Source organism: Sceloporus occidentalis, unplaced genomic scaffold, assembly GCF_023333645.1.
Source record: "Sceloporus occidentalis isolate IW3139 unplaced genomic scaffold, rSceOcc1.0.p SCAF_8, whole genome shotgun sequence".
Taxonomy (NCBI): domain Eukaryota; kingdom Metazoa; phylum Chordata; class Lepidosauria; order Squamata; family Phrynosomatidae; genus Sceloporus; species Sceloporus occidentalis.
Window position 1 is genome coordinate 9,369,413 of NW_028316988.1, and position 24,490 is coordinate 9,393,902.

The window sequence follows — 24,490 nt, forward strand, 5'->3', positions numbered from 1 at the left end:
GGTTTGAGCGTATGCTCAAATCCATGTATGACGTGGGTGCACTGTATTTGTGAGTTGCGTTTTCATAAACAAGAAGGAATGATTCGATTGTTAGTGTTTTGTGGGTTTTTTCAGGCTATGTGGCCATGTTCTAGAAGAGGTTTTTTCCTGACGTTTCGCCATCATCAGAGAATGCTGGCATGGAAGTGAGTGGGGTGTATACACACACACACACACACAGCGTGACCCTGGGTTGGGAGAAGTGATTTCCATGTTAATCTCTGTATTGTTCTGTTATTGAATGGCAAGGCCTCTCAGGGCATCCATTTAATGAATGGTCCATTGTTCGATCGTTTTTCTCCACGTTGCAAGAAATCCTTAAAACCCACATAATTATGAGGATGATTCAACGTTTGGGATTCATTATGAGAAAAAAACACATGGTTTGTTTTTGTTTTTAGGGGGGGGGGTTTGCACAGAGAGTGACATTTTATTTGTAGGGAAAACAAGTTGGGTTAGATGACCATCTGTCGGGAGTGCTTTGACTGTATCCTCCTGACCACATGGAACACAGGTTGAACATGAGTCAACAGTGCGATGCGGCAGCTAAAAAGGCCAATGCAATTTCAGGTTGCATAAATAAAAGTATAGTGTGTAGATAAGGGAAGTAATAGTACAACTCTATTTTGCTTTGTGTCTAGTTCTGGGCAACACAATTGAAAAAGGACATTGAGAAACTGGAGCCATGTGTCCAAAGGAGGGCAACTAAAATGGTGAAGGGTCTGGAAACCATGAAGCCCTATGAGGAAGGACTCAGGGAGCTGGGGATGTTTGGCCTGGAGAAGAGAAGGTTAAAAGGTGATATGAGAGCCCTGTTTAAATATTTGAAGGGATGCCATACTGAGGAGGGAGCAAGCTTGTTTTCTGCTGCTGCAGAGAACAGGATATGGAGCAATGGATGCAAGCTACAAGAAAAGAGATTCCAGCTCAACATTAGGAGGAACCTCCTGAGAGTAAGGGCTGTTCGACAGAGGAACAAACTCCCTCTGAGTGTAGTGGAGTCTCCTTCCTTGGAGGTCTTTAAGCAGAGGCTGGATGGCCATCTGTCAATGGGGATGCTTTGATTTAGATTTCCTGCATGGCAGGGGTTTGGACTGGATGGCCCTTGTGGCCTCTTCCAACTCAACGATTCTATGATTCTATGAATGCCAGAATGGGGTTGAACTGGATAGCCCTTGGAGTGTCTTGCCAACTCTATGATTCTACAGTTCTATACATTTGGGAAGTATCAGGTATGACCTCCAAGTCATGCTAAGGGAGAACAACCCCATGGACCCCAATTGGTTACAGATGGCTGTTGAATGATCCTTGGTTTGGGGGGTTAGAACATAGTAAACCTTGGATAATCTGAAAGACGAGAAAGGCCATGGCATTCTGGTTGGGGAAAACGTGGTCCTGCTTTAGGCACTTGGTTCAGGTTGGCTTCCCCTGCCACCAATCTTTGGGGAGGATAATAGGTGGGAAGAGAACATCCCTGAAGAACATATCTGATGGAAGGTAGCACCTGTGATTCCTTCCACCCGTCCCAATGCCCCAGGCCTTTCCAGGGTGAGGAACCCCGGTCATATCTGATCAGCCGTTGCATACCTCTAGGCCTTCCAGGTGGGGAAGGCAGTAGGGCAGGTGGGAATCTACCTGCACTGGGTTACACAGCTTGGGGAGGGGATGGAGCTGAATAAGAAGCCGACACTTCTCAAGGACTTTCTGTGGGTCAGATGGAGCACTTCCATGCATCAGATTATGCCAGGAGTTGCCATCCTTTGGTCTAGTCGATTTGCTTAAAGTCCCACTGGCCTCCAGTAGCTTTGAGATGTTTGCCTGCCAATGGAGTTTCTTATTTAGAGAAGTTCTCTGGACCACCTGCTACAAATGGAGATGGTCTACATCCCCCCAAAATCCCTATGTAATCCAGTAGTTCGACTTGGTGATTATAATAGTGATAACAATGGAGTTTATCACACAGTCCCTTGGGACGCTCCCGGCGCAGAATGAAAGGGGGCAGGATGGGAACAGAATGGGGGCTATCACTCATTTTATCGCATGCCGGAAATGCCACCGCCGCCACCGCCGGACATTCCCATTCCATTCCCTATCCGTCCCAGAGGAGGCAATTTTTAGGAACTGTTCAGTAGCGTACCTGAAAATCGTCTCCTCTGGGATGGATCGGGAACGGAATATGAACATCCGGTGGCAGCATTGGCATTCCGGCATGTGATAAAATGGGTGATAGCCCTCATTCTGTTCCCATCCCGCCCCCTTTCCTTCCGCACCGGGAGCCTCCCAAGGGGCTGTGCGATAAGCTCCGTTGCTAATGATGTACAGCAAGGGATTTTTAGCCATAGTGTGGTTGTGACAGTGTGTGATTCAGTGTTCACATCTCATATTTATACTCTTGTTTGTGCAATCAATGTGAAAAATATCTCTTTCTTAATGACGTTTTAAAAATGTATGCACTATTTGAAGCATGCCATTTTGCTTCTTGTTAAACTACCGAACGCAATAAATTGTATTGCATTGCTATTACAATACAGAGCAGTATGCTTCTTTTCTTTCACTCTCCTCATTTGTTTTTGTTCATTGTAGTCACACTGATTTCTATTTACGGCAACCCTATGAATGAGAGACCTCCAAATTACCCTATCATTAACATCCCTGCTCAAGTCTCAGAGTCATGGGAGTTTATCGCGAAGGCCCTGGAACGGGCCCATTGCATTACAAAAGGGGGCATGATGGGAACAAAGGGCGGCATAGAACGCCGTTTACCGCACAGGAGAACATTGCGTTCCGGATGCATTCCCCAGGAGGCACTTGTCAGGAACTGTATAGAAGCGTTCCTGAAAATCGCCTCCTCTGGAACACATCTGGAACGTGATGGGAACTTCCGGTAGTGGTAGCGGCGGCAACAGCGTTCTCCTATGCGGTAAACTGCGTTCTATGCCACTTCCCTTTCCCATAACACTCCCTTTTGTAATGCGACAGGCCTGTGCGATAAACCCCATGGCAGTGATGGTGAACCTTTTGCAGACCAAGTGCCCAAACTGCAACACAAAGCCCGCTTAATTATTGCACAGTGCCACGTCCCTCTGACTTTCTAGTCATGTACTTTTGCAAACTCTATGCTGGGGCAACAACATGCGTGCCCATAGAGAAGGCTCTGAGTGCCACCTCTGGCACACGTACCATAGGTTCACCATCACTGCCCCATGGTTTCCTTGATTGAATCCACCAGTAATGGGGGATCCACCATTTTCCTTTGGCCTTACCAAACATTATTGTTAAATTTTGGACTAAAACCGGGAGCAGAGTCACTCTCCTGTTGAAGTGGAAGCCACCAGCTGTCACCATTTCGCTGTCCTCTCCACTGTTTACAAGACCATCCTTTTTTAAAGCTCTACAACCAACTTGGACCATTGTTCTTAATGGGAGCAACATCACGTATTACACAACTCCTTGGATGAAGGAGGCCTCTCCCAGTTTATTCATTGTCATATTCCAGGGTGTGTAATAACTGGTGGATTTCTAATCAATAGGCAATCTCGAGAAGAACAGCCTACAGAAAGCCAGGTAGATATCTCTGCGGACTCAACCAGTAAACAGTGTTGCCAGTATATCCAGTCTTTGCCTTCCCAAAGAGGTTATGGAACTCCTTTTTGTCATCTTACTTTGGGCAGGAGGAATTACAGTAGTTAGTTATCTCCTGCTACTCACCTGGGCAATTGGTTACGATTTCTTCAAGACTAGGATAGACCCAGGTTTTGACCATCCATGGAAACTTCGAGCGCTCCACTGGAACTTCATTATAATGTTCACTACGGTAAGTTGGTGATCATCATTGAAAACTGGGGAGTGGGGTGTGCTGGATGGATTTTGAAAAATCAGCATTTCAAGTTCTCTTGACTGGTTTGTGGTGAGGATACTGGTTTTGCACGCCCCGGTCAACAGTGTCCTGAGAGCTGTGGACACTGGCTAGCCTCGTCTTAGGTATTTATGTAATGGTTAAGTGACTTACATTAATGTAAAAGTGAAATTGTGATGTTTCACAATGCTTATATTCTCAAGAAAGGGACGGAGACCTAGTTGATAGTACAAACAAAGCCAGCAATGTGGTCCTTGCACAAAGAGCTCAATGCACAATGTTTCCTGATGTACAACAGGGTATGTGTCCCCTCACTGGGACACATTGCACAACGGGGGCCCCATTATGTACCAGGACATTGTGTGCCATGTTCTGTTGTGCATCAATGCAATTCACTATGGCAAATTGTTCCAACTTACAGTGACAATACCGTGGGCTTTCTTGGCAAGATTTGTCCAGAGCAGTGGTTCCCAACCTTCCTAATGCCGCGACCCTTTAATACAGTTTGTCATGTTGTGGTAACCCAAACCCATGAAATTATTATCATTGCTACTTCATAACTGTAATTAAATAGATGTTTTCCAATGGCCTTAGGCAACCCCCATGAAAGGGTCATTCGACCCCCAAAGGGGTCCCGACCCACAGGTTGGGAACCACTGGTCCAGAGGACATTTGCCATTGCCACTAAAAGCTGGATGGTTAAAATGCTATAGCAATCTTTGTCAAGATTATACACTTATTTCTGAATCATGTGTGTAGGCTGGAGGTTATTTTCTCTACATCCTACTGATAACATCCTCAGCACTTGCAAACGCCCAGTCGTTCCTCTAAAGCATGTAGACAAAAGAACAAGTTGACCTATTTACTCTTATGTCCAATGCAAACAAAGATCTAGAACATCACAGCTAATGTGAGTAGGGCAGGAGCTTGGAAAATTCACAGCCAAAACCGGAGATCAACAGAGGACGATGTCGCAGAGGGTTGACCTGAAGAAGACATTAAGCATGACGCATTGACCATCGGCCATGCTTGGAGCATGCCATTCAAACAATTGATTGCTCCAGTTGGAAATTCAGATAGACTAGCTGAAGGGGACTTGAAGGAACTGTTGGAACGATGCCTGTAGTTGGACTTCGTCAATGGTGGGTCACAGATGGCATCTCTCCAGTATTTCTGGTACCTAATCCTGGATCGGAGATACATTACATTGCACTGTTATAGCGCAATTATCCCACTTTAACTGTGGAATCTTGGGATTTCCAGTTGAAGGAGAATTCTCAGCCAGAGGGCTCTTAGGTCTCACTAAGGCCTAGTACATACCTCCCTGTTGGGGCAGGCTGGAGGCATCCAGTTTTCCCTGGAGGGACACCACAGCAGCCAAACTGCGTGGCATCCCTCCGCCCCCAAAAGATCCCGGACAAGTTGGGTTCTTTTTCTGACACTGCCATTGGTGCACTCCTGACGTAAGTGACATGCAGTGACATCTGTACAGTGTGCGTCGCTTACATCATCATGGTGGCACCCATGTGGACGGGATGCCGCCATGATGACACCATCGTCGTCATGTGCTAGGGTTCTGGAGCGTGCGGATGCTGTGCACTCCGGAACCCTAGTATCGGCAGCAGGACACCGCTTTTGGTCTTTCTGTCCCGGGCCTATGCTACATACAAACCCCAGAATTCCTTAGGAAGCAGCCATAGCAGGAAAAGTGGAATAATAGCACTGTAACAGTACAGTGTGATATTGACCTTAGTTCTTTTGTTCTCCAAAACTTTCACTATGGGGTTGGCAAAATTATACTGATCCCCCCTCCTGCCCTGCCATGTGCCCTCAAAAGAGGCATCCCTTTTCATGAGACCTGTTTCTCTTTCTCCAAACAGGGGAAGATTTTCGAATGGCTGGGCATCTGCAGGCAGATGGTCTTTATCCGCCTCATGACGGATCTCAGGCAGCTAAAGGTGCACCCCAGCCTCTACACCAAAGACCTGGATTTCGATGGGGTTCCCGTCAGGCTTTACCAACATAAAATGCCAAATCCCGTCCGACGGAAAGGATTCGTTTTCTTCCACGGAGGATCTGGACTTGCTGGAAGCATCTGTAAGTGCGTAAGGCTGGGGTCCAAAGTGAGCTCCATGGAGAACCGTGAGTGGCGCTCGCCTTTGAGGAGACAATGCGTTGGGCTCTAAAAGAGATTGCAACAACATACTTCAGTTTTCTAAGGCCTTGTCTACAATGGCCAGAGTACTCTATACTGCTCCCAAATATTCTGGTCCCAGAGATGTCCCTGGTTTTATCTATTGCTGAATGAAGTGTGTCATATGAGGATGATAAATGGTAAATGACTAAAGTCTTCATCTTTTTTATTAGCCTCCTATCAAAACATTTGCAGCAGAATTGCCAAGGAGAGTGGTTCCGTGGTTGTATCTGTTGGGTGAGTAGACTCAGCTGATTTGTTTGAAATGTGGCTTTTTGGTTGTTATGTATTTTTATTTTTGCAACAAGTGCTTGCTGCATTTGTGAACAGATTTGCTTGCCTGGAAACATGACGGCCCAAAACCAAAGCGTTTTACGCACTCTGGGTCAGAAAAGCATACAGTCCACCCTTGGCTTATGTGGGGGATCTGTTCCTGACCTCCCGCGTAAGCCAAATACCGCGCATGCTTGTGCATGTGGCGGTGCCACAGCACACATGCGCCACCCCTTGCGCCCTGCGCGCTCCTGTGCGGCTTTCAAGATATGCTGAAGGCCGCGTATAACATGCCCGCGTATGACGCAGGTGCACTGTATAGAGCACTCCAATGTCTCAGTTCAGCGGGGCAAACTGCACATGCTTTTAAGACAATTTTATGAAACCAATTATGCTTTGCACAGCTAGTTTCTGTTGCATGCAAATATTTGCTGGATACAAATGTTGGGTCATGAACAAGTTCCATGCTCTCAGCCTCAGAGGAAGACAATGGCGAATCCCTCTGAACAAACCCTGGCAAGAAACCCGATGACAGTTTTGCCTTAGGGTCACCATAAGTCAGTAACAACTTGAATGTACACAACACACACAACACACAGGGCTGCTTTTGGAGCCTGGCAACTCTGGAAGAGCTAATATAGCTGGCCTTGTGGTTAAATATTTGGTTATTCGATCTCCCGTGACTTCCTTTTATGATGGCTGGAGTGGTTTTAAAATGTATATATTAGACCCAGTCGACCGTCTTGTAATATTTGTAGAATTCAAAGATATAGCTGCATTCATCTGTAGGATCAATATGTAGAGAGATCTTTCATTTAGTGCCAAAGGTGCTACAAGGTCTCTCTATATATTGTAATATTTGTGATGATGATGATGATGATGATGATGATGATGATGATGATTATGTTGGCTATTTGCCGTAATAAATGAAATGTAATGGTATGGTTCTGTATGAATCTGGGAGTTCAAAAATATCTTAAAGAGATGCATATTAAATTTTAAGAAATGCAGATAAAACCCCACCAAGCAGTGATACCTTTATTGGCCGACCGAAACGCACAATATACTTGTTGCAAGCTTCCGAAGCTCCCCTGGCAAGGTGTTACAAACCAAACCGAAGAGATTGTGAAGTCAAAGGCTTTCATGACTGGCATCCACAGTTTTTTTGTGGGTTTTTCAGGTGACGAGGCCATGTTTTTCCTGACGTTTCGCCAGCAGCTGTGTCTGGCATCTTCAGCAAATGCAAGCAAAATGTTGGGAATAAAGTCATAGAATCATAGAATCATAGAACTGGAAGAGACCGCAAGGGCCATCCAGTCCAACCCCCTGCCATGCAGGAAATCCAATCAAAGCATCCCCAATAGATGGGGATGGAGAAACATCAGGAAAAACGGTTTCTAGAACACGGCCTCATAGCCCGAAAACCCCACAAAAAACTATACAATTGGAGAGGATAGTCAGATATCTGCATTTCATTCTTTTTGTCTTTAGTTAAGATGGTATGGGGAGGGTATCCATTTTAAGAACGTTTGGAACGCCAATTTCAGGCAATGCAATATTGCAGGCCTTGTCTGCCCTGGTCAAATGCCTGCTACCATAGCTATCCATTGCTTGCAAAAGCTTCTAGCAAGTTCATTCTCCCCTTGTGTCTTACGGCTTTCCAGGTATCGTCTCTCTCCCGAATTCCCGTATCCCACGCAATGCAACGACTGCCACACGGCGACTGTGCACTTCATGAGAAACGCCGAGGCCTATGGGGTGGATCCCTCCCAGATCATCATCGGCGGGGACAGTGCCGGGGGGAATTTTGCTACGGTGATTGCCCAAAAACTGACGGGGAGACCGGACCTTCCCAAGCTGCGGGCTCAAGTACTGATCTATGCGGGCGTCCAAGCTATGGACTTCAACCTGCCTTCTTATCAGCAGAACACCACGATGCCGTTCTTGTACCGGGACAATCTCACCTATTATGGCATGCAATATTTTGGAAAGGATACCTCTTTGATGCATGACGTAGTGAAAGGATCTCATGTGCCGGATGAAATGCGCCGGAAATATGGGAAGTGGGTGAGTGCGGATAACCTCCCGGAGCAATTTAAGTGCCGAGGCTACCGGCGGATCCCGCTGGCTCCTTATAAACCTGAAATATACGAGCAGTTATCCGAGATCCTTGATGTCTCTTTTTCTTCCCTTTTTGCTGAGGAGTCTGTCATCCGACAGCTCCCAGAGACTTTAGTTGTGACTTGTGAGTATGATATACTCCGGGACGATAGTCTGCTGTACAAGAAACGCCTGGAGGACAACGGCGTGAAAGTCAGCTGGTTCCACGCCGAAAACGGGTTTCACGGCGTGATAAACTTTATCGACTTGGGTTTTTTCACATTCCCCACCGGGATAGAGATACTGAGTCGCATTGCAGATTTTGTCAAACGTTTGTGAGATGTGAAGTCGGAGGCTTTCACGGCCGGTGTCCATAGCTTTTTGTGGGTTTTTCGCGTACCGGCGGAGGAGTTTATTCCTGACACTTCGCCTGCTGCGTCTGTGGCTCGCAACTTCACAGAACGCAAGCGAAAGGTTCGGAATAAATTCTTCACGGACACAGCCTCAAAGCCCCCCGAAAACCCCACCAAAAACTATTTGTGAGATGCTTCCTCCTCAAGCTGTGAATCTCTTAAAACCATCAACAGTGTATACTGCGCATACTTTTAAAAGAGTAATCTGCATTTCTATTGCTAGGACTATCCGTTTTTCCCCTACGGCAGTTAAAGTGGAGTCAAGCCAGATTATTTCTGCAGTGTGGATTATTAAGTAGTGGTTGTAAACCTACTTTTTGACTTTGCAGCTGCCTAAAAGGATGCCAGCTCCAATATTCCAAACATCTTATTGGTGTTGAGGTTTGTTTTTTTTCCTGGTTGCTTCCCACCATATTTTTGAGCTATTTATTCTAACATAGAGATCTTGTAAAGACCTTGACTGTATGACCTGAAGCTTTACTAAACAAATGAAGTATTTTAGTGTTCCTTGAACGGATTGCTTCAGTTTGTATAGAAACAGGGCAATATCCGGCACAGATGCCGGCGAAATGTCAGGGATAAACTCTTCTAGAACATGGCCACATAGCCCTCCAAAAAACCCCACCTCCCCCAAAAACTTGCAAGATTGCTGACTTATTTCTGAAGCATGTGTGTAGGTTGTTTGCTATTTAGATGCTATAGATGCTATAGATAACATCCTGGGTGTTTGCAAACACCCAGGATGTCATCTGAGGTATGCAGAGAAATGAACACTTGTCCTATTTTACATGGCTTACAAACAACCACTGATCAATACCCAAACAATCCTGAGCATCCCGTGGGACGGCAAATTCGTTCAGGACATCTCACCGTTTGCGAGTCGGGTTGCCAAGTGAGGAGCACCCAGGTCCTGAAAAGTCAGAGACATCGGGGCCATTTGGACTACCTTTTACCTCGGGTCAGGAACTGAATTATGCACATGAAGTTCATATTCGCCCCAAATCTCCCACAAGTGAATCCGAGGCTTGCACACCCATTCCGAGGCAAGTGCCCCTTAGCGCGAGTCATTTGGAAGCGGAGTAAAAGCTGTATCTAATGGGTTTGGCAAATATGAACTTGTCCCCGATCATGATCGGGTCAAGTTCATGGGAGGGATTTAGATCAGAGGGAGGGCAGTGGGCAGAGCATTCCCTCCCCTTCATCAGGGCAAAGGAGGAGAAGGAGGAGGAGGAGGAGGAGGAGGAGGAAGGAGCCAGGGGAAAGAAGGGATGCCAGATAATTGGGGTGACTGACGGAGCCAAGGAGCCAGAGGAAGGATGCAAAGGGCAGTCGGGGTGCCTGAGAAAGGGTCATGTTCAGGGTAGGTCAGAGGGAGGCCACAGAACGGAACAAGCCTCTTTCTCGCACCAGGCAGCTCTCTTTTCATTTTTTAATTGTTTATATATTTGACAATCTATGCGCATAGTTCTACAGGTAGATACGTATATAGATAGAATTTGTGTCTGCTTGTGCTACTTTCCCTTTCATTTCCTTGCTCCCAGCGGCACACACTTTGCAAAAGGCTATTTTTCTAAATTATGACCAGTGGGTTGTCCAGTGGGGCTCTGTCCTGGACCCAGGGCTATTCAACATCTTTATCAATGACTTGTATGACAGAATTGGGGGCATACTTATCAAATTTGCAGATGAGACCAAATTAGGAGGAGTAGCTAATACTCCAGAGAACAGGATCAAGATTCAAAATGACCTGAATAGACTAGAAAGCTGGGCCAAAGCTAACAAAATGAAATTCAACACGGAGAAATGTAAGGTACTGCACTTAGGGCAGAACAATGAAATTCACAGATATAGGATTATGGGGGACACCTGGCTTAAGGAAAGACTTCTACGTGTGAAAGGGATCTAGGAGTCCAAGTAAACCACAAATTGAACATGAGTCAACAGTGCGATGCGGCAGCTAAAATGGGTAATGCAATTTCAGGTTGCATAAATAAAAGTATAGTGTCTAGATCAAAGGAAGTAAAAGTGCCACTCTATTCTACTTTGTGTCCAGTTCTGGGCACCACACTTCAAAAAGGACATTGAGAAACTGGAGCCATGTGTCCAAAGGAGGGCGACTAAAATGGTGAAGGGTCTGGAAACTATGAAGCCCTATGAGGAAGGACTTACGGTTCTGGGGATGTTTAGCCTGGTGATATGATAGCCCTGTTTAAATATTTGAAGGGATGCCATATTGAGGAGGGAGCAAGCTTGTTTTCTGCTGCTCCAGAGAAGAGGACCCAATGGAGCAATGGATGCAAGCTCCAGGAAAAGAGATTCCATCTCAACATTAGGAAGAACTTCCTGAGAGTAAGGGCTGTTCGACAGCGGAACACACTCCTTCCTCAGAGATTGTGGTGGAGTCTCCTTCCTTGGAGGTCTTTAAACAGAGGCTGGATGGCCATCTGTCAGGAAGGCTTTGATTGAGAGTTCCTGCATGGCAGAATGCGGTTGGACTGGATGGCCCTTGCGGTCTCTTCCAACTCTACAATTCTATGATTCTATGAAAGGGAAATGCTGAACCATGGAGTTTTGGGAGACATGGAGGGGTAAGCTGTCTTATGTTTGGATGGGGAGCAACAATAGAAGGCTAGAGGAAGGGCAGGGCTTTCAGTTAGGAGCAAAGTTAACACTCCCTCTCTGCCTCTTGAGAGAGCTTTTTCTGGCCTGTGGTGCCCCCTAGTGAACACTGAGGAAGGTGCAGGAATTTCATGTCCTCTGTTGTTGTTAACTGCCCTTGAGTCGACTTCAACTCAGTGACCCTGTCGATGAGACATTTCCAAGACTTCATGTCTTCCACTGCTCTGTTCAGGTCCTGTGGCTTCTTTGGCCCCATTCTCACTTAAACATATATTGAGGAGGGAGCAAGCTTGTTTTCTGCTGCTCCAGAGACTAGAACACGAAACAATGCATGCAAGCTATAGGAAAAGAGATTCCAGCTCAACGTTAGGAGGAACGTCCTGAGAGTAAGGGCTGTTAGACAGTGGAACACACTCCTTCCTCAGAGTCTCCTTCCTTGGAGGTCTTTAAACAGAGGCCGGATGGCCATCTGTCAGAGATGTTTTGATTTAGATTTCCTGCATGGCAGAATGGGCTTGGACTGGGTGGCCCTTGGGGTCTCTTCCATTTCTATGATCCTATGTCAATCATCTGCACCTCATCAGTTTTGTAAGCGGCAGCCTGAACTGGGAACTATATGTTTTTATTTAAATAACCGATAGAAGATTTGACTCATTGGTTTTGCAACTAGTTCCCTCCCTGAGTTGCCGACCACCCAGCTTGCCACCTGAGTAATTGCAAGAAGTTTTGAAATCAATGAATCGAATCTTCTATCAATTTATTTCATTAAAAAAGTCATGCGCCCATAGGTCACCCCACAAGCGCAAAGGCAGCGCTGTGAGAGTGGGGGAATGGTGGGTCTCCCAAAAACAGAGGAGGGATGGTAAATAGCTCTCTGCCATTAGCCCTCCCCTCCAGGATGATACATGTCGTTCCCATGTTGAACATGCTTCAGAATTGGTTCTTTCCAAATGAACCGCCAAATAACTAGTGTCAGGAAAGAGTCTTGTCCAGTCCTTTAATTGCTGTCCTTCCCAATTCCAGTCTGATTTCTTGACTACAGTCACCATTCTGATCAATAGTTGATCCAAGGTATGGGAAATCTTTGGTTGATCCAAGGTATGGGACATCTCTGGTTGATCCAAGGTATGGGACATCTCTGGTTGATCCAAGGTATGGGAAATCTCTGGTTGATCCAAGGTATGGGACATCTCTGGTTGATCCAAGGTATGGGAAATCTCTGGTTGATCCAAGGTATGGGACATCTCTGGTTGATCCAAGGTATGGGAAATCTCTGGTTGATCCAAGGTATGGGACATCTCTGGTTGATCCAAGGTATGGGAAATCTCTGGTTGATCCAAGGTATGGGACATCTCTGGTTGATCCAAGGTATGGGACATCTCTGGTTGATCCAAGGTATGGGACATCTCTGGTTGATCCAAGGTATGGGACATCTTTGGCTATTTCAATTTTCTTGTTATCTAGGATGATTTTTTGTAGCTGTTCCTATTTCTCAGGCTTGCCTAGCCTTTCCCTGTCCATATCATACTGAGAACAAAGGGGACATTTCCCCTCCAGTTTTTGTTCCTTCTGCTAAGCCTTGAGAGCCTAAGGGACCTTTAAATTAAAGATCTAACCAAGGATAGATCCCTGAGTATAGGTGATAACGGTCTCTTCCAATATCTGGGAAACCCATTAGAGGGGTGTAGTCTCTCTTGCAGGCAAACAAAGGGTTAATGGCATGTAGGATTAGATTACATCATTTGGATATGTTTTAAATCGAATTTATTCAGAATATAATTACAGTTGCCTTTACGTTTCTACCAAGTTTCAAGATCTTTGGGGGAGAGCTTTCTCCCCGTCTCACCGCCAACATTTTAAACATGATATTCGTCATTGTAAAATAAAAACGTTGCACAATCCAGTTTTTCACCTAAAAAAACCCAAAACGCAACACTCTTCTTTCCACGCCACTTTTCCTACTGAATTTTCCTGATTTTCCTCTGGGCTTTCCCAGAAGAAATGGTTGTGCAACAGCGATTGTGTTGTCGCAATATAGGTTGTCCAACTGCACGATCCAGTCCTGCGACATGGCTTTGCTTGCAGATTTCCACACTGCGCTACACAACTGGGGAACGGAGGACCTCAACATATGCACACATACATATGTAGACATACATAGTGTTGTGGTGTACCTTCAAGTCATGTATATATAGGCATACATATTGTTGTGGTGTGCCCTCAAGACATTTCCAACTTACGGTGACCCCAAGGGTTTTCTTGGCAAGATGTGTTCAGAGGAGGTTCGCCATTGTCTTCCTCAGAAGCTGAGAGAGCATGACTTGCCCAAGGTCAACCAATGGGTTTCACGGCCGAGCCGGGATTCGAACTCAGTCCAACTCTCAAACCAGTATGCTGCAAACATCAAATGTAAAACAACAACAAGACAAAAACACCACCTTTTGCAAATGCTAAGACATACATGGAAGTTACCTTTCTGTGGCAGGAATTATCAGGTGACCCAGGTGACCAAGTGACCAAGTGATCTAGGTGATCTAAGTGACCACTCAACCTCCTTCCAACCCTGAACCTCCTGAGTCCATTGCAATCCCAATTCGGGGTCAAACCACACATTTAAAAGACTTCCGAAAACAGCAGAGTCGGTTGGAGCTTTTGCAAAATCACCTTAAAGCCCAGCATCGAAGAGAAGCCTTTTCACTTCGGAAGGAGAGGGACGTCGCAGGTTCCAACAGGCCTGCGTTCAAAGTAAAGATGTAGTATTACATCCCTGTCTGCCTTTAGTCATCCTACTCCATGTTGTCCGTTTGTAACTGTTTTGTAATTATTTAATTATTTTAAATATGCAATTTTGTATTGATTGATATTTGCTTGTTGCCAGGGGGGAGAGTCCGGATTGTTTAATCTGATTATTCCATTGGGTTAGGTATTGATTATTTTTCTGTGCCGTGCATTTTAATTTCTTTCATTGTAACCTTCCTTGATTCGTGGGGAGAGATGGGCTAATAATAATAATAATGCACACACATCCCTACATGAAAACATCCTCCACTGTTGCCAATGGTGTGAAAGATATATATATATATATATATATATATATATATATATGGATGTGCACACATCTATATATGAAAACAAAATACAAAGAGAGTTTCCAATATAAATTTATCAGATGTAATTGTCACCTTTACAAACTAATGGCTGTCTCTGTTATGTACTTCTTCATAATTATGTATATATCACAGTGGATATTATTATCATTATTACTATTATTATTCCTTGTAGATGCAGTCTTCCTTACAAAGCCTCGCCTTCCTTGCAATGGAGAAAACTGCCAAAGGCATGGACTGGGACCATTGCAAGGCATGGGTGTGATCTGAAGCCAAGCCAGGAACGCACAAAGGCGAAGCATCTTAAAGTTGCCGGATGACGCTCCTCCAAGCAAGTATTGCTTCTTGGCAGCTCCACCTCCAGGAGGAAGCATCTATGGCTCATATCACCCTTTCTCCATTGTGCGTCTGTGCGCGCCGAGACACACTTGACGCGTTGCTCCAGACGCTCTCATGGTGTTTCTCTTGGTTGTCCTGTCCCAGGCGGCAAGCCTGGCAGCCGTTGTTTTTTGCCTGCTGCTCTCATGGGCCCTGTATTACCATTTCTCCACCACTGAAATGCCTCCCGGGATTTGCCAGCCTCTGAAGGTCAGGATCCTCCACATTTTGGGCATCATGACTTATTCTCTGGTAAGTCTTTTGGGAGATTTTGGCATCACAGTCCAGGTCTGGGCAAAGGAACGGTGCAGGAACCAGGCACACATGGTTTGTAAGTGTGCATGTTCAAGTCTATTTTTGTGCACAAGTGCGTGTGGAAAAGTAATGCCACGGGGCACCAGCCATCATGTACGGATGTGGGCACCTCCACTGTGATATATAAATGATTAGGAAGATGTACATAACAGAGATAGATAGCCATTAGTTGTAAAGGTGACAATTACCTCTGATAAATGTATATTGGATATAATAGTTATTTTAAATCCCAAGTTTATAAACTCTCTTGTATTTTGTTTTCATATATTGATGTGTGTGCATCCATATATATATATATATATATATATATATATATATATATATATATTCTTGACTTGTTTCACGCCACTGGCAACAGTGGAGAATGTTTTCATGTATGGATGTGTGCGCATCCATTGTGATCTATCTATCTATCTATCTATCTATCTATCTATCTATCTATCTTCTTGATCTGTTTCACGCCATTGGCAACAGTGGAGGATGTTTTCATGTTTGGATGTGTGCGCATCCATCCATCGATATACAGTCAGCCCTTTCCTTACGCGGGGATCTGTTCCGGATCCTGCCGCGTAAGGCGAATTCCGCCTATGCTCAAGCACCATTGGAAACAATGGGGCTCGTGCATGGCGGTGTGGCGGCATGGCGGTGCACGGGGCGCCATGGGCGCGCCCCCCCCATTCAATTGAATGGGACGCGCCGCCCCTTCCGCCCCGCGCACTCCCCACAGCTTGAGCACGTATGTTCAAGACCGTGTATGGCACGCCTGCGTATGGCGCGGGCGCGCTATGTGTGTTTGTGTATACACACACACACACACACACACACACTTGTTTCAGTGGAGGATGTTTTCTCCTTAAATGTTGCACTTCTTGGGTGCATCCACACTGTAGGAATGATGATGTTTGGCACCACTTTAACTGCCATGGCTCCATCCTACAGAATCCTGGGGTGTGTAGTTTGGCCAGGCACCAGCACTCTTGGCCAGAGAAGGCAAAAGAACTTACTAAACTACAAATCCCAGGATTCCATAGCACTGAAAGTGGTGTCAAATTGCGCCGTTTCTACAGTGTAGATGCACCCATGGCGGAGTGGGTCTGCTGCCAGCAACCTGCCTGCGATCCTACACTCCTTTCCAGCTGTTCTTTATGAGGCAAAAGAAGCCACTGTTAATTGCGGTCTCAATTAAAATGGCAATAAAAACCACCTAGACATGTTATTGCATCAGACTGTACCTTAATGCAATGAATAAAACATTCCCATCCATCCTGAATCCCAGTTAGGGCCAAAGAGACTAGAATCACGCTTGTGTTAATGGTTGAACAGTGCGCCTGCATGCATAAAAATCTCATTCTCTCCAACATTTCTACAGGTGAAAAAGTGGGACATGTGAAGCTTTTGGTCAGAGTGTGACCCAAAGAGGACAAAGATTATTGACAGGGTTATTATTAATACACACATTACATTATTATTAATATTATTAATGCACACATTACATTATTATTAACACGCATTAAAGCTGTCCCGGCCAAATTGGGACAGTTGGAGGATATGAAATCCCATTGGTTCAATGGGGTTGCATTAGGTGGGACTATCAATAGGTGGTTGTTATGTGCCTTCAAGTTGACTCAATCAATCAATCAATCAATCAATCAATCGTTTTATTGCAGTCAGTGACCATACTGAATCTGACCAATGACCAAGTTGACTCTAATTTGACCATATCCAATGGGTTTTCTTGGTAAGATTGATTAAATCTTGGGCTGTTGCCATTATCTTCCCCTAAGTCTAAGAGAGTGGGACTTTCTCAAGGTTACACAATGGGTTTGCAGGGCTAAGTAGGGATTGCCTCTCCTAGTAGTAAGTTTCAAGGGATTCCCTGGCACTGAGTCGGCATGCATAGGATTGCACTGCACACCCTTCTGTGGATTAAACACATTGCTTTAAATGCTGCCAAAAATGAATCTCGGCTTCCCACGTACTTTCACAGCTTTGCCTTTCTCCTCCCTGAGAACTGGAATGACAGGCTGATTGAGAATAGAAATTAATTTGCCTTTGGATCCACTGCGGAAGGAGATGGAGAGTTTGGATAAGCTCTTCGCTGACTCCTCTCCATTCTGATATTAGGATTCTCACCAATGCTCCACACTGAGTTAGTAAATCACGCCGAATGGTACACTTCACATTGAATCGATCTCTGGCTTTGCTTCTCTTGCTGTTTGTACGTAGGGCAACATTTTGTGGAAAATGGGTCTCTGCAGTCAGTTTGCCGTCCTGCGGCTCCTTGTAGATGGATTCCCATCGAAGCGAGACCCGAGGGTCTCCATCAAGAACGCATACTTTGACAACGTGCCGGTGCGGATCTACCGACCGAAAATCCCCTCTCCCGAAAAAAGGAAAGGCGTCCTCTTATTTCACGGCGGAGGTGGCACATTTGGAAGTATCGGTAAGAAAAGCATTTGGAAACAAGGATATCCTTTTTAAGGGAATGGTGTTTTCTGAAAGCCATCCTTCCTGGGAATGCTTCGAGGAGTTGTTGTTGTCAATGGCCATCAAGTTGTCTTGAACAAGAGACCCCCAAGTGACCCAGATATCAACGGCACAGCTAAGGTCTTGCAAACTCAGAGGAATGACTTCCACGATGGAGTCTATCCACTTGTAATCCTTTCCTACTCCTTCCACTTTACCAAGTCTTATTGTTTTTCCCAATGAGTAACAGTGTCCAAGGATATGTCTACATGCACTACGTCTATAGCGTAGATGCATCCTAGACCATGAACCGCTGGATTCAAATCCCAAGGAAAAAAATAAACCACCTTAATGTACAGTGCGCCCACTTCATACGCGGCTTTTAGCATATGCTGAAAGCCGCATGGGAGCGTGCGGGGCGCAAGGGGTGGCGCATCCCATTTAGATTAATGGCGCGTGTGTCCATGGCACGCATGCTGTCGCCCCGCTGCTGCATGCACGAGCCTCATTACTTTCAATGGGGCTCGAGCATACGAGTTTTTTTAATGGGGGGGGATCTGGAATGGATCCCCCTCGTAAAAAAAGGGTGCACTGTAATGAAAATCTGGTGGTAAGAGCTGATCAGCACTTGACTATCTGAGAAAGTGGTGAAGACTCCTGTTTTGAAGACCTTAAAACAGAGGTTGGATAGCCATCTTTTGGGGTGGGGTGTGGGGTAATGCTTTGGTATCCCATAAAGCCAGAGGTTGGATTAGATAGGCCTTGCCTTGGGATCCCTTGTTGTAGTTGTTGTTGTGCACCTTCTGGTTGTTTCCGACTTATGGAGACCCAAAGGCAAATCTATCATAGAATTTCCTTGGCAAGATTTGTTCAGAGATGGGAGGCTGAGAGAGTATGAGCTTTATCACACCGGCAAGATCCTGCGTGAAAACGGGAGTTAAAAGCGATTTAAATTAAATTCGAATTTAAACAGAACTTGCAAATTCGGGAAGTTTATCACACTGAATTGCTGCCAAAACGAAATAACGCGAAGTTAATCCGAACGCAAAATGGATTCGGTTTGTTCCGAATTTAAAAAGCTGCTGGTTTTCTCCGCTTTGCGTTCGGGTTAATTTCACGTTATTTCACGTTAATGGCGATGTCGTGCGATAAATGTAGGGCATTCCCGGGTTAACTTTGCGTTACATCGCGTTTAACTCCCGTGTTCCTGCGGGATCTCACTAGTGTGATAGCCCCCTAAAACTTGCCCAAGATCCCCCAGTGGGTTTCCATGACTGAGCCGGGATTCAAACCCTAGTCTCCAAAGAAGTAGTGCAACACTCATGCTTACTCTGCTGGGTGTCCCTTCCAACTATGACACTGTAAAGATTTAAAATCTAAATAAATGCTATATACACCAAATCCAGATGTCTAATTTCGATTGCAGTAGCTGAATGGTGAATCACCTTATGCATAAATTCAATTTATTTAGTAGGTCTATGCTATTCAGGGCAAGCAATAGGGTTTAGGCCGCCCCAGTGCCCCAGCATGTTAAGGCAACATGTGTTATCGTCAGATGCTGCTTCAAAGCGCTGCGCCTTCCCACATCCTTGCCAATAAAACGGACTTTCGAAAGTCAGGAGTCACTTCCAGCCTCGTTTCTGTAATTACAGACTGGAAGATTATAGGCAACTTCTATAATTTCAGACTTCATTCTCCACTGGGAGGTGCACAGACATACAACACACACATCTCATTCCACCTCCAACAGCCACAATCATATATTTGGAGATGCCTCGGCAAGTTTGGAATGCAGGTCGGTTAGCCATGAAACGCATCATATTTCTCTTATCGTATTGATGATCCCTGGCCTGGGAGCTATAATTACACCCCCAGTTTGGGCGACAGCTATGCTGCCAGGCTTTCACAATACGTACCCATTAGGATCAGTTGAAATTTCTGACATGCGGGATTGACCACTGGGGTTTCGACAGTGGGATATGGGACCCCGGAGTGTGCCGGAGTCTCCTTCCTTGGAGGTTTTAACCAGCGGTTGGATGGCCATCTATGAGGGATGCTTCGCTTGTGTTTTCCTGCATGGCAGAATGGGATTGGAATGGATCTCTTCCAACTCTAGGACCTTGGATTCAGTGGTTGCTATTAACCAATTCCTGATCTCATTATTGTGTGTCTTCAAGTTGTTCCCGAATTACGGCAACCCTAAAGAGGTTTTTGGGGGGCTTTCTTGGAAAGCTATATTCAGGGGGAGTTTCCATTTGCCTTTCTCTGAGGCTGAGAGAGTGTGATCTGCCCAAGATAAATGATGATGATGATGATGACGATGATGATGGTGGTGGTGATCATCACGATTCACGAAGAATCAGGACGGGTTACCACAGTGAAAGAAAACAACACAAGTCAAATAAATATAAAAATTAAATACAAAAGATCCCCCAGTGGGTTTCGTGACCAAGCGTGGAATTGAACCTTGGTCTCCAGAGTCACGGTCCAACACTCAACCCACTATGCCATGTTGGCTGGTCCATGTTCTCCCTTAATACAAAATGAAAGCACCGATCCCAGTTAATTTCGCCATGTGCTTCTCTGTAAAACAAACAGACGACACACTTTTGTGGTGGTCTGAGTCTTGGATTGCAACTCTAGAGACCAGGGTTTGATCCCCAGCTCAGCCATGAAATCCACTGGGTTACCTTGGGCAAGTCATGCTCTCTCAGCCTCGGATGAAGGCAATGGCAAACCTCCTCTGAACAAATCTGGACACGAAAACCCCAGGATAGTGTCGCCTGAGGGTTGCCGTAATTTGCAAACGACCTGAACGGGGATTCAAACCCTGATCTCCAGAGTTGTCGTCCAATGTTCAGACCTTGACGATACGCTGGCTTGATGTCCAAAACACAGATTCCTCAGCCAAAATAAAAAAAAAGATATGGATATGAACACTGAATAATTTGTATTCCAGATGCTTACGAAAGGGTGTGCTCTTATATAGTCCGGGAAAGCGATGTGGTGGTTGTGTCCATTGGGTAAGTAGTCCCCATATTGCTTTAACTTGACCTGTTTTAATAACTCAAGGTGAGATCCTCACCAAGATCGGGGTTGATCTGCTCTCAGTAAGGACCCCCGTGGGCCCGTCCGAATCCCCTTTAACGGGGGGATTCTTAGCCAAATTTTCGGGTTTCGCTGGCTACTTAGCTCACAAATGGTGCCGCTTACCACCCGTTTACTGTGGTTAGCAACTTACCATTCCGCCATCTTACCGGAAGTCTGGGATTTGTAGATTTGTGCAGAAATTGTGCAGTTTGACACTGCTTTAACTGCCCTGGCTCAAAGCAATGGGATTCTGGGATTTGTAATTTTGAGAGACTTAACCTTCTCTGTGAGGGAACTCTGGTGTCACAACAGAGAAGGCTAAACATCTCACAAAACTGCAAATCCAAGAATTCCATATCATTGAACCATTGTAGTCAGAGGAGTGTCAAACTGCATTATTTCTGCAGTGCGGATTAGACCTAAGCTTCTGAGTCCTCTACTGTTGGGTTTCAGGATTTCCTGAAGTGATATGAATGCAGAGGTAGCCTTGGAATATGTTGCAAATATAATTGGGTTGCTTTTGGCTTTGCAGGTATCGCCTGGCTCCTGAATACCTCTTTCCCATGCAGTTTGAGGACTGCACCACTGCCACCGAATACTTCATGAGGAACGCAGAAGACTATGGGGTCGATCCCGCTCTTATTGTGCTCAGCGGTGACTCCATTGGAGGAACCATCACGGCGTCCATAGCCCAAGAACTGACCAAGAGAAAGGACCTACCCAAACCGCTCGCTCAGATCTTGGTTGGCCCTTTCCTCCAGGGCCTGGATTTCAATTTGCTTTCTTACCAACAAAACCGCTTCGTCCCCTTTGTCTCCCAGAGAGACTTCCTACAGATGCTGTTTCTGTACATCACCAAAAACTTGACGGCGCTGGACTTTGCCTTGGCGGAAACGCACATCCCCGAGGACAGGAGAAAGAAGTATCACAAATGGCTAAACGCAGACTATGTTCCCAAAGAACTGAAAATGAGAGGCAACTATCAAGAATTTCAGATATCCACTTGTCCTATGGACAATATCCACTGCTTAATGGAAGTTATAGCAGGAACAACTATATCTCCCCTTACAGCCGAAGATGCCATCATTCAGCAGCTTCCAGACACTTTCATTTTAACCTGCGAATACGACGTGTTGAGAGACGATGGCCTTTTGTACAAGAAAAGGTTGGAGGACAACGGGGTCAAAGTCTCCTGGTGTCACCTCAAAGATGGCTTCCACGGAGTTCTCCTTCTTTTCAATCGCTTGTTTCTAAATTTTGCTTTCAGCCAACAAGGAATCGACAGCGTAGTCAGTTACATCAAGAGCTTATAGACATTTAATTTTCAAGGTACAGCGAGCCCGCGTCAAACTGGCCGCGCCTTACGTGGCTTGAGCATACGCGCTCAAGCCGCATGGCGCTCACGGGGTGGAAGGGCGGCACGTCCCATTCAATTGAATGGGCGTGTGTGCCCATTGCGCCCCGTGCGCTGCCGTGCACGAGCCCCATTGTTTATAATGGGGCTTGAGCATAGGCGGAATTCGCCTTACGCGGCGGGATCCGGAACGGATCCCCGCGTAAGGCGAGGGCCCACTGTATATATGATGGTTTTCTACAGAATGGAGGGGGGGGTACCTAGTCAGGTAGACCTTTCCTTCTCCTCCTTATTTGCGAAAGCGATCAGCTTGAGTGTTTATATGTGTGAAAATGAGAGAAAGAGAGAAAGCGAGAGAGAGAGAAAGAGGTTCATGCAGGGACATAGCCAGGTTTTTGGGAAGGGGGGTCCAGACTAAGTGCCACCATTATAATGGGGCTTGGGTGTGGCGGCGCGTTGGCACACACCATTCATTTTATCTAACTGAAGAGGGGGTCCAGACCCCAAGGACCCCCCCCCCCCATTGGCTACATCCCTGGTTTATGGTATGCAAAGAACCTAAAATTCCTCCTTCTGCGGGGAAAGGAATAAATGCTGAGATTCTATATCGCGATCTCCATGGGGAAAGGAATAAGTGCTGCTGAGACGCGACATCATGCTCAGCGTCGTGTAACTTTATGACTCCTTAGCTACACAACATAAAATCTGTTAGTACATTGTGAAATTGTGAAGATGCATATCAGGGCACTGGCAAGAGTGCATTGATATGTATTGGGCACTTCTGATGTGCATTCGGCTCTTCTGATGCACATTGGGCACTTCTGATGTTCATTGGTTTTTTTGAATGCACACTGGGCACTTCTAATGTGCACTGGGCATTTCTGGTGCTCAATGTGCTCTTTTTGATATACACTGGGCATTTCTGATGTGCCTTGAGCACTTCTAAAAGGCAACCGTCAGAGGCTAGAAGGCCGCATCAACACCACTTTTCCAGAAGAACATGGAGAAGAACATCTCCTCAGCCTAACCCCATCCACAAAAAAAACCCCAAACCTTCCCATAATTATATTAAACTACCATCTGAGGATAATATTTTGTGCATCTGGTGATCTAGTGAGCAAAGCCACAATAGCAAACTCATAATAAATGGATAATCTTCACGGTTAAAGAAGACTCTTTGTCCTTACAATGTTGTTTGTTTGTTTGTTTGTTTGTTTCTTGTCTATCCTCGTGGTCTTCTGACATGAAGCCTAAGGTGGCTTGCCCCATAGATGAAAACAAAATCCAACTGCAAGCAGTAATTATCATCGAAAGATGAAAAGCAGTTAAATGAAGACTGTTCATTCAAAGCAGTTTGGAAGCGTTTACAACCTAACAATGGGAATGGAAGTACAAGACACACCTATCATTAAAAGACGCTTTTGCAACAACCAATGAATAGGCAACAGGTTTTCTAAATGAGAGTAGGAGAACAGAGAGGAAAGGCAAACTGAGCTTTCTGTGGGATGGAGTTACACAGGCTAGGAACCAACTCTGAGAAGACATGGCCATGATGGTGGTGGGACTCAGAGAAAGCTCTCTGCTGAGAGTCTTTAGACTTGCATGGGTTTCTATGGAGAAATACAGTCACCCCTCCACAATTGCAGCTTTGACTTGTGCAGATTTGATTATTCAGAAGTTGGATTAATATGTTCTTTCTAGCAGTCTCTAATTCTTCCAGCATGACCTATGGCAAAAGTTGATCACAGAGGAGCTTATCGCACAGGGCTCCAGGAATGCAAATGGCACGGGACGAAGGGGGGCATGATGAGAACAGAATAGGGAAAGGACGCATTTTACCGCATGACGGAACACCGCCAATGCTGCCGGAAGTCTCCGTTCCATTCCAAATTCATGCCAGAGAGGCCGAATTTCAGGAACTCTTCTGAACAGTTCCTGAAAATTGGACTCTGGGGGATGCATCTGGAACAGAACAGGGACTTCTGGCAGCATCAGCAGCGTTCCATCATACAGTAAAATGCGTCCTTTCCCTGTTCCATTCTCATCATGCCCCCTTTTGTCCCGTGCCATTTGCGTTCCTGGAGCCCCATGCGATAAGCTCCTCTATGGCCAACTTTTGCCATAAGTCATGCTGGAGGGACATTAATAGGAATGAGAACATTAATAGGAATATTTCTTGTCTGACTAGAATAAAAAGACCAGGGAAAACAAAGGAGGAGGATGAAAGAGTAGGCTGTCAAGTGCAGTACTTCATTAGTCGAGAGATGGTGTCAAAGTGGATTATTT

At 45.6% G+C, this 24,490-nt stretch overlaps 2 protein-coding genes across 2 annotated transcripts; both read left to right on the top strand.

The window, feature by feature from the left end:
- The first annotated feature begins 3,676 nt into the window (after positions 1–3,676).
- LOC149307824 (arylacetamide deacetylase-like 3) lies at positions 3,677–8,801 on the top strand. Its single transcript, XM_089536945.1, has 4 exons — positions 3,677–3,853; positions 5,776–5,992; positions 6,263–6,326; positions 8,027–8,801. Exons 1-4 carry the CDS (start codon positions 3,677–3,679, stop codon positions 8,799–8,801), a joined length of 1,233 nt encoding a protein of 410 aa, XP_089393071.1.
- A 6,253-nt stretch (positions 8,802–15,054) lies between these two features.
- LOC149307825 (arylacetamide deacetylase-like 4) lies at positions 15,055–22,163 on the top strand. The gene is made up of 4 exons (XM_089536964.1): positions 15,055–15,231; positions 17,521–17,737; positions 20,720–20,783; positions 21,383–22,163. Exons 1-4 carry the CDS (start codon positions 15,055–15,057, stop codon positions 22,161–22,163), a joined length of 1,239 nt encoding a protein of 412 aa, XP_089393090.1.
- Positions 22,164–24,490: the final 2,327 nt, after the last annotated feature.